The sequence below is a fragment of the Mastomys coucha genome, unplaced genomic scaffold (assembly GCF_008632895.1).
Source record: "Mastomys coucha isolate ucsf_1 unplaced genomic scaffold, UCSF_Mcou_1 pScaffold22, whole genome shotgun sequence".
Lineage (NCBI taxonomy): Eukaryota > Metazoa > Chordata > Mammalia > Rodentia > Muridae > Mastomys > Mastomys coucha.
Window position 1 is genome coordinate 181,018,492 of NW_022196905.1, and position 12,943 is coordinate 181,031,434.

The 12,943-nt window shown below is 40.5% G+C and overlaps 1 protein-coding gene across 1 annotated transcript in view; it reads right to left on the minus strand.

Moving 5' to 3' along the window:
• Fgf20 (fibroblast growth factor 20) overlaps positions 1-5,522 on the minus strand; it is an 8,758-nt gene extending 3,236 nt beyond the window's left edge. Inside the window, exon 1 of the mRNA XM_031342846.1 lies at positions 4,989-5,522. Coding sequence (XP_031198706.1) covers positions 4,989-5,274 — 286 coding nt within the window. The 5' untranslated portion in view covers positions 5,275-5,522. The remainder of the gene's footprint in view (positions 1-4,988) is intronic.
• Positions 5,523-12,943: the final 7,421 nt, after the last annotated feature.

The following is a 12,943-nucleotide window of genomic DNA, read 5'->3' on the forward strand; positions in this document are numbered from 1 at the left end:
GGTGCTGGTGGTGCTGGTGGTGGTGGTGGTGGTAGTAGTGGTGGTGGTGTGGAAATTGCAAGATGAAATAAATCCTTTCCTTCCCCAAATTTCTTTTGGCTCATGTTTTATAACAGTCACAGAAAACCTAACTAAGACATTGTTCTTGCAGAGGACTCAGGCTTGGTTCCCAGCACCCAAATGCCATAAAACCAGCTACAGCTCCATTTCCTGAGAATCTGACACCTACTTCTGGCCTCTGTGGGCACGGCAGCACATCTGTGGCATACAGACATATGTGCAGGCAAATCCCATACAAAGAAAATAAATTTCTGAAAATAAAGAGCTAGAAATTAATTTTTACCTCAGCTTTAAAAATAATCTCTGATCATTAAAAGGGAAGATGCTTTTATTGCCATGCTAGATGGAAAGAAACTGAGGCTCAGAAATATTGATTGAAATGCCTGAAGGACATGATCTTTGTAACTGACAAAAATGGTACATGAACTTACATTATCTGAGCGCTAGTCTAATAATGGTTCTACTCCACAACATGGTTTATTGAGGGGAGTACAATAGTTTCTAGACTTTGTAGGTTGCAAAATGTGCTATATTTCATGATCTACAAAAGTATGCTGTGCAGTTCAGAGAAGCAATAAAGCTTTGTAATTCATTATATATAATAGCCAAATACCAAGAGTTTAACATACAAATATGTTTCTATCCATATGTTCTGAAGTTATTTTGATTTACTAGGAAGTAAACTAATCTTGAAAGCTCTCAACTTAATACAATAACAGGCAACAGTTTTAAAAGATACAATTTCTCTCTCTGGGATACCCCCACACACACTTTTTGTGCTAAGGTGTGTACACTAACCTTTGGACTAATGATACTTTTTTCTGATTCTTTCCTTAGAATGCTGAACAAGTATCATTATACATCCTGTACTTGGATCTGCCTTCCTTAATACTTTGTGTCTTCACTCCTTCACCCCATCCTCATCTCTACAAATAGCATAAATGTATACCATTTACCCTGACTCTTGCTCTTAAGTCATTTCTTGATTTATTGTACAAGTTCCTGTTTGAACTTGTGATTCTCTCAAAGAGAAGAGAAAGTACAGAATCTGATGGTTTACTGATATGGGAGGCTCTATTCTACCCATAGAGTAATTCACTCTTTGGCAGACAAACAAACAAACAAAAAGCATAGATTCTTATTAAGGCAGATGAGCTCTTTTGAAGTATTAAGATTTCAGAGTAGTAAAACTCTAGAGCTATCAAGGGATCTTACAGCACAATACCCTATTAAATAGCCTATAAATGGCCTGAAAGAGTCAGTGTCCCTAATGGAGAGGCTAAAGCAGGCAAGATAAGACGTATCAGGAAGGTCTAGGCTCCACAGGACCCAAGCACTCTGACAGCTATGGATGGAGGAGTGAAGGAGAATCACATCCACTACCAAGCTTCTCTGTGGAAGATTCATGTCAAGAACAAAAACATGAACCTGAAACATAATTGGCATAAATATATATAAATGGAATCTCACCCAGGATATAATTATAAATGCATAATTACTTTAAATTATATTGAATATTCACTCAGATTAAAAAGGATGCATGGCTGACGAGCACCCAATGTTCCTACCCCAGGACACACTCCACCTACGCTTTAAATCTTATCTTCAGATAATGCTGTCCAAAATATGTAATTACATAAGTAAAAATGATTACCCATGTCTTTAGAATAATTATAGCCAATAGTTTTAACTTCTTAAACAACATATAAAACCATATATACAACCAGACACAAATGATTTTTGCCATGGCTTATGGAACTGATGGGGGAAACATTACATGTGGGGTTTTGTGTGTGTGTGTGTGTGTGTGTGTGTGTGTGTGTGTGTGTGCCCTCCTAAAGATTTTAGCCACACTTTTAAATTCTGATCCTTTTTCTCACCAAAGAAATAGTATACCACCTAGTAATTTGTAATCGTCTGATTCTTAAATGAGATTTGACAAGTCTTTCTTATGTATAATATGAGGTGGCAACTAAGCTAATTCTTTCCCAAAGAATAGACAGAACTTTCCTTAAGAGGTAATCACAGATTTTAGATAGATTTTCCAATGCCCAGTGTCCCATAAAAAGACTTGGAGGTCCTTTGTCTTTCTGGTATCGTTTTCAAAGCCGGCCTTTTCTTAAATCATAATAAACAGGTGAGTCAACCCACAATGCAACCACATCAGACAAATCTAGGGAGAATAAAGGAAAAAAAGCTTTAAAGGAACATGTTTGATCTCAGGCTACACTTTTTTCTAAGGGAATGATTCTGTGTTTACGTGTCAGGTAAAGTCGTCTGTCTATACTACCAGGCAGAAAACCTCTGCTAGAGAGATTCAGGGAGCTCAGATGGGGTATTATGTAGCCTTACCGAGGACTCTCTGTTAGTGTTCAATTGATAGAGTTTTAACTTTTTAAAAATCTGAGTTTTTATTGGTTAAGTTCAAATTAGTATAACATTATTTTAGTGGTAGTTAATATCTTAAATAGTCATCCTTGAGGGGTTTCTTTTTTTTTTTTAATACTTTAATATGAGTTTTTCTTTAAAAGGTGGAGGGATATCATTTATACTTAGTTACTAAAGCACTAGCAAAAGGAGGGTGGAGAAGCACACAATGTTGCACACATTAAGTGTGGCCTTACCCCTTATCCTCCAGCAGTTATAGGGTCTAGGCCACTCAGAGCACTAGAACGTATAAAGAGGTTGTTCCTTTAGGTTCACATACTAATATGGGTTGTCTTCCTTTTATGTAACAGTGTATATTTTGTTTCTCTATGACTTAAGCCAACACAGAAACAAAGTCATAGTTTCCTAACCATTCAGAATATAAGCTTTACAGTGTATTAGTAAGAATAGCCACACCCATTCCTAAAGGATCAGATTTCAGTACAGCTCACTGAAGGTTACCACATCTTCCAGTATTCACCAGTCTCTTTCGATAGAATCTGTCTTCTAAAGAGACAGAACACCATGGAAGAGATAACAACAAGGAGCTTAAAGAAAGCTTTTCCTGGGGGCTGGTGAAATGGCTCAGTGAGTAAGAGCACTGACTACTCTTCTGAAGGTCCTGAGTTCAAATCCCAGCAACCCATTATGGGTGGGATTACAACCACCCATAATGAGATCTGATGCCCTCTTCTGGTGTGGCTGAAGACAGCTACAGTGTACTTATGTATAACAATAAATAAATCTTAAAAAACAAAACACACAAAAAAGAAAGAAAGAAAGCTTTTCCTTACTCCATTGATATGTGGCAGAAAAGTCGGATGGTGCCTACAACCTACATTTTACTTCTGGCTGCTTTGCCTGAAAGTGTTACCGCATTTGGGAAGATTTTTTAATGTAATGAGTACAGTATCCTTAAAGGAAGAGAACTAGACCAGCTGGTGTCAGGCAAATTCTTTAGAATCATAATGTCAGCCTCCGTTTTAAAAAAAAGAAAAGAAAAGGAAAGGAAAGGAAAAAAAGAAAAGAAGAGAAACACTTTCCAAAAGTGACCCCAGGTTGGCTACTAGGTCATAGCACTCTTGACTCATTGTCAGTGGGAATTTGGAAGGGATCAGTGGGAGCTGCAAACACGTGGGGTTTTTTAAAAGTCAGTTTTCTAAGCCCTTAAGTGCTGCCAAATGACCACCACATGCTGCTCCTCCCATCTAAGGTTACAAATGCTTCTCCAGCGGAGATTTACACTTCGACAAAGTTTTAATGAGCACTGCAAGTGCACAAAGAAATGGGAGTGTAAGAAGAGGAGAATGAGACCAGAAAGGGCCACTCCGAAAATGAGATGCTCTGGAAATGCCGTACTGATGTGTGTTGCGATTCTTCGTGGTGCTGACAAATAAGACACTATGTTGCTTTAAAAAAAAATAAAATAAAATAAAATGACACCCTTCAATGACATGACAGGTTAGAAAAAGAAAGTCCCTTGAGCGTGTTAGCAGGTTAATTGATGAAAAACATAGCCACAGGGGAAGTATCCTGAGATAGTAGGATCAGAAAGCACCTTTAGCAAACTTTCTGATTCAACCTGTCTTGTCTGTTGTGCAGTCCAGAAAGCAAGACTCACACTGAGAAAGGCACTTGCTAGCTAGCTACCTGGCAGGATGGGGAGTCATTAAGAGGAGATACATTAGTGATCTAATCTAGAGTCCCTTCATTCTATTAACCCCTTCTGCTCCCGGGCATTGCTGTTGTATGTAGAAAAGATTCTCTATGTTCCCAGCCATATCTTCTTTCGCTTCCCCCATTTCCTCTTACCTAAGGTCAATACCAAGATCTCTGCTTTCCAGTTTCGCAATTTCTAAAGGGAATCTTGGCCAGGTGGGCATGCTCAGTCCTTCTCCCTCCTCCCTCTCTCCATCTCCCACACTCTCCACCCCCATCCAGAACAGAGAACTGCAGCCAGGCAGACCTCCAAGTAGACACGTGAAGATTCACATCCTGTTTAAGAACCATCCCTTCAGAGAGAGACAGGGGCAGACTAGCCTCGTAACTGCGGGGCATGTTTTAAGAACTAGAATGCTTCCCGTTATTAATTTTCAAAAAGGTAGGCGCAGAACTGCAAGTGTGGAAGGAAAAGAAAGCTGAATAGGGACCTCCTAAAATAAATAAAATTGACTGTGAAGGAAAGAGTGCAGGCAAGGCTGGGGGACAAATCATGGTTCCTAGTCCAACACTTTGTGCCTCAGGTAGTAGGGAAAACAGAGTCACATTGTACCGCGAGTGATGGACCCATCTGTCCTTTCTTCCCCCTGCACCAAGAGTTGTTCTCCTGCATGGCAGGACAATTTCTCAGAAGCCCTGAGCCCGGAACCGCACACCCAAAATGTCTAAGGAGCTCAGGTAGAGCTCGGGCCCATTCCGTTCCGCCAACGTAGAGGTGGGAGGCCAGAAGAAGAGGAAGAGGAGGGGAGTTGAGGGCGCAGGGGCGGGATGCTTGTACCTACCGAAGAGGCTGTGATCCTGCCGGGTGCCCTGCACGGTGCCGTCGGGCAGGATCTGCAGGTGGAAGCCGGTGCGGCAGTAGAGCTGCCGGCGGCGCAGGATGCCGTGCAGGTGCGCCAGCTCCACAGAACCCGGCCCGCCGCGGGCGCCCCGTTCCAACGCGCCCCGCCGCTCCCCTAGCAGCGGCGGCCGCTCCCCTGCAGGAGGCAGCAAGAAGTGCGACCCCACCTGCTGGCCCAAGCCTTCCAGGCCGCCCAGGAAAGCCCCGACTTCGGTCAAGGGAGCCATGGAAGGGCCGGACAGGATGTCTGAACTTCCAGAAAGCAGGAGACCTCCCTCCCGCCAATAAAAAAAAAAAGTGTAGCGAGGGTGCTGAGGCGAATGCAGAAAAATTATAGCCAGATAGGTACCAAAAAAGTTAAGGCTGGGTTACTCCTGTGAGGTCCCTGCAGGGACAGTGCACTGCACCGTCTTGGATGGATCTTCTCTCCTTGGGTAGGTGAAAGCTGGCTGCTGGCCTTGCAGAAACATCTAGAGCTGAGGCTGCTGATTTGGGGATGGGGCTGGGGGCTGAGGCTCCAGCTCAGCCAACTGATCAGATCAGAGTCCTGTGTACATACACTCCCGGTATATATGCGGGTCCTCTTGACATATGCTAATCAAGTCCTTTCATGCGCGCCTGGGAGGTTGGTTTTGTTTGAAATCTTAAACCAGCCTTCCCCTCTCCACGTTATGCTCGTCGGAAGTGACTAAAACAGAGCACTTGGAAAACTCATTCCGTGCACTTGGCCAGAGTCAGTCAGCTAGCAAATTCGGGGAGGCTCGGCCAACAACCTGCTATACTAGGTTGTCTCTGGGACAACCACGATGTTGTTTAGCCGCTGCTGAACAAGCAACCACCTTTGATGTGAGCTCATTTGCAGAGATAGATAGCTGGGAGAAGGAGCCCAGCTTGCAGAATATAGAAGGGGGGTGGGGGACCAGAACCGGAGATGAGTGGGAGGAGGAAAATGAAGGAGCGAGAGAATTGGACTCCTTGGAGCTGCTGGGAGCCTGCAGTGGACAGGTGCAAAGAAAGGCAAGGAGGAAGAAGGGGAAAAGGGCGTTACCTGAGGCTTAGACCTGCCCAGACACACATGAAAGGAAAATCAAAGCTTTGACAGTTTAACTCACTAATTTTAAAACACTAATAAAATGTACAAGCATTACTCTTTTCTTTTATCATTTAGATGGGGGATTTTCTTTACATAATCGAGTTTAGGGTAGAAACGCCTTGCCCACCCCCCACACCCCCCCACCCCGTCAAGTTCTCTTTAATGTTTTTCTTAACTCAGCAAATGATATAACCAGGATTGCCTTATGCCTGTTGAAATGATAAATTGTGTGTGGAGGTCCTGGGCTTCTCATTAGAATAGTCAAATAGCACAGTATAATCACGAAGAGGGCAAGGGAGACAACAGGACATTCAAATAGGCTGGCTGGCATTATTATTATAATTTGCTGTGAATGAGAAATACTATCTACAATAGTGAAATGAACGATAGATGCCTCTGCACCCATATCCAATCGAAGAACACTTCCTTTTGTCTTAGCTGTAACCTCCCAGAAGCTAACCTTTTTGTTGTTGTTGTTGTTGTTTGTTGTTTGTTGTTGTTCTTAAATTCACACTTCAAATATAGAAATCTCAAAATAACTAGCCAGAAATAATTTTTGTTCTTGATGAGTGTCAGAGATTTCAAAATTACTGGTAAGCTTTAAGAGTATCTAATCATATTTGCAAAATAAATAAGTGACCTGAAGGAGTTAGGCATATATCTAGTTATATGTTAAAACCTTGTCCTGCTGGCTAGCCTCAAGAGCTGGCTAGTGAAATCCATAAGTAGCAGAAGAATTGAGAATCACTGGTCAGATGTATTCTTTTCCTTAGCATAGAATTTCAAAGAATAGCTTAAGATTAGAACTTCCGTCTTGTTTTGTGCTCTATTCAGAAAAACCTAAACTTGGGAGCTCAGATGGATTTGACTGGTTTGTTTTATTTTCTCTGAAGGCTGGCTCTTCCTCCTCCTCCTCCTCCTCCTCCTCCTCCTCCTCCTCCTCCTCCTCCTCCTTCTCTTTCTCCTTCCCTTCTCTCCTCTCCCTCCTTCCCCTTCCTCCTTCTTCTGCTTTGGATAATTAATTGGCAGGTGCTTTAAAAGAGGTAAAGTTACATTTTTTTTTTTGTTACCACAGGCCTAACTACTGACCCTTAGGGAACCAGGTTATAAAAGAGACCTTAAAACAAGTGATTTACTGTTGATAGACACAAAATAAAACAAAAGCCCAGGCTAAAAACAACAAGCAGATCAATTACTTTAGAAGCATATATCAATAAGTCTCTTCTAAAGGATGCACCAGGTAGATGTCATATTATTTTACCTTTCAAATAACCGCAGCCTGTTTTGTGGTGGGACCCCCAAATCCACCACAATCAAGATTTCAAAGCACATCTGTGTAAACATTATCACATCAGTGTAAAGCATCAACCAATGAGCTTTCACTTTGAACCAAATCTTCTTAATTGCAGTGTTAAATCAAAGAAAGTTAGATCAAAGTTGTGCGAATCTCATAGCAGGATAACTAAAGTAGCCAGAACATACATTGATCACTTTTAAAGAGGAGGCGCTTAAAGGTTTTAAACTTAGATCAAGTGCTTTTTAAAAGAAGTCTGTTTCAAGATCTAAGTTCTATGAGATGTATAACGCTGTTAATTATTCTGCAATATATTATTGTCACCTGCTCCTGGAGGTATTAGTTCAGTGTGTGTTTCCTCACGTGAACATTTTTAGTCCTGGTGTGTAATTTACAGCCATTCGAGTTCTTAAATATCTTATATCACACACTCCTACACACACACACAGAGAGAGAGACAGAGACAGAGAGACAGAGAGAGACAGAGAGACAGAGACAGAGAAAGACACACACAGAGAGACAGAGACAGAGAGAGACAGAGAGAGACAGAGAGACAGAGACAGAGACAGAGAAAGGCACACACACACACACACACACACACACACACACAAAACCAAACTTTTCAGGAACAGTCACCAAGGTCCAAACACTGTAACAATAAACATTGTGTCATTACTTTGTCTTTGTGAGCCTTGGCATTTGTATGTATTTTCCATCACAACAATGCCCCAATATGATAAGCATATCTAAGTTTTTGAGGAGGAAAGTCATGTATTCTGTTGGGTTTTAGTTCCAAGTCTAACATCCTTTATTTGCAAAATAAAGACAGCCCCACTCCTTAGTTCCCTGTACTCAAGGTTGCCATGAGACATAAATGTGAAAATACACATCGGAAAGAGGTTTCAAAAGGACAAGGTTTCCTGTGTAGAATGCCCTACACTACTTCAATTGTTGAGCAAGTTTTTTTTTTTTTAACTTTATAGTTCAGCAGGTGCAATTTGTCTGAAATGCAAAATAAATCCTTTTTTTTTCTTTTTTTTTTTAACCCAAACCAAAGCTTTAATGTGTAGGTTTTGAATGGTGCCTAATGCTATTTTATGAAAGACCAGAATAGAAACAAAAAGCTCAGGATTTCTTTTGTTTGTTCTGGTCATGTGACAGGAAAAGATAACGGCAGAGACCTTTTTCGCACAGGCTGTGATGATATCATGGGAAGTTAAATAATTCTGAAGAGTGTTTTACAAGAGTACATTATCCAACTTTTAAGCATACACTGCAATCTAATCAACTTCACCTGTGCTTCCTAGAGACCACACTTGCCTTGCTTTTGTACAAATATGTGGTATGATTTTTGCTCACACAAAATGTAGTTTCAAACCATATAATCATGTACACCTTTTCAATCAGTGTAGTCTCGTAACATTTGGTTTGGCACATTCAATGACTCTGTATGTGATCCACTTAAGAAAAAATAGCTCACTTACAATAAAACAAAAATATCTATGTGCAACATTACTAAACTAAACTATCCATAAAGAGGAACAAAATAGTAGTAGCACATAATTTAATTTTGACCTCGCATTTTCCTTTCCCTTTTGCATTTGTTACTCTTTTGTAATTTTTTTCTGTCCTTGCTTTGCTCACTATAACTAGGATGATGCCACTGGTTTAGCAAAAACCTTGGAAAAATTCTATTATCTCCACAGAATTCAGACTTTTTCTTTTCATAAGATTGCAATAGTAAAACTTTATCTCTGAGTTTGTGTGAGGAATGTAGGAATCAAATGGATCAATGTGTATGAAAGTGTAAGAAGTGTCTTATAATAACAACTTTTGTTACCAATTTTCCCAGAATGCCACATAAAATTCCAAGTTCTGATTTAGACTCCAAAAAGGTAAACGTAGATCGTGAAACTTATAACATCATCAAACCTAACAACAATATTTGAAACTCCGAAAGAAAGTTTATGCTTTCTGTTACAGAGAGCTTAATCAATAATTGTGGTTTTCTTCTGTGAGATAGGACCTGCTATGTTGCTCAGGCTGGTATTGAACTCTCAGGCTCAAGTGGTCCTCCTACTTCTGAGGTACCTAAGACGACTACTAATCAATACTCTTGAGATGGGTGTGAATGAGTAGACCCTGAGACACTTAGCAGGAGCCAATTTCACAGCATCTTGATAAACATACACCATTCATCAATGTCTCACATAACCTTTCATTATCATTTCAAAACTCATAAAAATTTACTATAAACATACTTAATTTCATGAAATTTACCAGACCGCCTCAACTGAAGAACTTCATTTGACAATGAGTATATCATCATCATCATCATCATCATCATCATCATCATCATCATCATCATCATCATCAGTACCATAAAGCTAATGGAAAACATAACATTTAAATTAATTCTAATGGTACCCCCTACTTGTCTTAAGGCAGGTCAAAGAAGAAAAATCAGTTACATTACTAATATTAAGAACACAGATCATGATAGTATAGTTATTTGAAACTGGCCTCATTTAAACATTGTCTGGTTTCAGCGTCATGCTAAAGAGAAATAGAATCCTACTGAGATAAAAGCTCATGCAGGGAGGGGTTTGTATCTGTTCTGTTAATTTTATTCCTAACAAATCAAGTTACAAATACCTAAGAAGTAATAAAGGTTTATTTTTAATAACAATTGAAGTATATGAAAAACTAGCTCCAGATGGCAACACTGTTTCATCGACAATTGAACAGTGGACTAAGGAACACAATTACAGCAACTTTCAACCCTTTTATTATCTCACTACTAATGTGTCCAGAGATACTGCTAAATTGTTTGTTATTTTTCCATTTCAAGTAAAAGAAACTACTCTTTAAATAGGCTTCATTCTCTGGAATGAACACTACAGGGATATATTTATTATAATGATGTAAACATTACATCATCACATTAAAAAAGTTAAATTTTCCAAGAGACTGAAACTGCCACTAAAACTTCCTTTTAAGTGGTACTCTTTCAAAAAACGAATCTTTCCATAACATGTAGGGAATAAATTTCAACAATTAATGAATTTGTTGTCTCTCTGGAATTAGATAGAAATAAAACTAACTGCCATTACAGAGATAGAGGTACAGGTTTAATCTATAATAACATCAATAATAAGAATGAATGGCATCCACTTTGAAAATCAGAAAATGGACGAGTGGCTTCTTACGATTTTATATCTTGCAAGCAAAGAAACGAGCTGACAAAAGCCTTATTTATGCATTCCTCGCCCTTAATTAGAACTCTGAGCTAACTAGTCCAGTTTATGGAAGACTGGAGACTAGCCTGTAATAAAAGCTGCCCAGAAGTTTAGCCAAACCAGAGCTGGCGGAATAGAGAAGTGTCCATCCGTCGGTGGGAGGAGGAGGGGGCTGGCAGGGGAGGGGGGAGGACAAACAAATACGAGGACCGGAAAGAAGACTTAGGAGTTTCTTAGACTTGGCGGCTGTGAGAAGACACCACTCCTTTTCTACAATGACCCGTCTAAAGGGAGAGGCACCTACACACAGAAGTAGAAGAGATGGCTGAAGCTAGGATCAACTAGGTAGGCAACGCACTGTCAGTCACCTCTTATTTGTCTTGAAAGCAGGTTGGAGGAGTTAAAACAAAAAAAACCTATGACAGTAGCGATGTTATGAGCACAGATCATGATGGTATTTTTTTTAAATTGTCTGATTTACAAATAGTCTGGTTTGAACTCCATCCTGACAAAGAACCAGTGTTCATTCATCATCACAGCCCTGCTAAAATGTCAGATCCGTGAACTCAGGGAAATTAACAGAACAGGGAAAGTTAAAGTGGGAGAGGCAGGAAGACAGGGTGGAGGGAAGACAATGAGGAGGAATAACTAACATAAAAAAAAAAAAAACTTTGAAAATACCATGGAAATTTATGGAGACTTCCAGAAATATATAATACATATAAAAAGTTTAGACATCGTTACTCTATAAATGGGTGCAAGACCCCTCCAAGAGACCATAGGCTATCAAATAAAAAAACTCAGTCAGTGCCAGATATGAGCTACCTCTTTTTGAGTTATTGCTTATTGTTGTCCCATAGATGCTCCCTAAGCATTATACTCAATTGCTATTGTTCTTGATTAAGTTCTAGAACTTGAGGACGAGACCCTATCAATGGAGATACCCCACACTTGAGTCCTAGGACACGGAGGAGTAAAGATAGTACAGACTTGGGAACTTCATCCTTGCTGGCTATCTTCCGTATTGACCAGTGCTGTGCAAACTACTGGGGTAGGAATGTAGTCAACAGTGTTACATAGCTGTGGGCTCTATGAGGTACTGTAACCACAGGCCTGGCAACATATACATACTCACTGTGGCATTAGTGGCATGGATAGTATAGGAGCAAACAGACACTTTTTAAAATTATTAGATTCAGCAGGTTAGTGGTGGTGCATGCCTTTAATCCCAGCACTTGGTAGACAGAGGCAGGTGGATTTCTGAGTTGGAGGCCAGCCTGGTCTACGGAGTGAGTTCCAAGGGCAGCCAGGGCTACACAGAGAAACCCTGTCTTGAAAAACAAAACAAAAAACAAACAAACAAACAACAACAAACTATTAGATTTAAAGCACTCTCCACAGGCCAGAACTCAACGCTATTACCACTAATTGGAATCACATCCCATGCCTGGCTGGGTCATAGGACGTAAAGCAGAACCTAATATTATTTTCTGCAAAACAGATACAGTGATTAAACTGCCCAATAAGTTCTTACATTTGTATCCTTAAATTAATGCATTTATCAAGCCTCATCAGAAGTTTTCTTTTTTTAATTTGGTTGATTAAGTAGTAGATGGCAGTTGATACAAAGCCTGTGACCAGTCAACCTGCAGAGAATAAAAGACTTTGTAAAACTGAACCTAAAATGGGATGTCTATATGTCCTACTCCCGGGACATCAGAAGGGGAAGCAGGAAAATAGTAAGAGCCAGAGGAAATAGACATCTGCAGCAAAATAGTATTTTCCAGACACGACAGCTCCCCTGCACACACAAACTCTCCAGGGTGTGACTTCATGTACATGACCTGCTTAAAATCAAGCCAGTCAAAATCTCCCAAAGAGTGGGGGAGAGGCTCGCTAAATCCTGCCCCTAGATAAGGAGTTACTGTTGGTTGACAACTGCTGACAAAGACTGAGTTGGTTTTCTTCAGGGGTGTGGTTGTGTGAGAGGCTACCCACCCCATGTTCCAGTCCGGTAGCCCGCCTGCCCACCCCCCCATGCGTTCACAGGCAACGCTTTGTGAACTCAGTAGCTTTTAGGAAAACAGAGCACTTGAAGTTGAGAAAGAAATGTTGGGAAAGAGATGGGGGAGGGGAGCAGAGAGGAAGCTTGTATGGGGTGGATTTAAAACACATTATATGCATGCACGAAATTTCCAAACAACAGCACCTGACTAACACAGATGTAGAGACTCACAGCCATCCATCGAACTGAGTACAGGGTCCCCAGT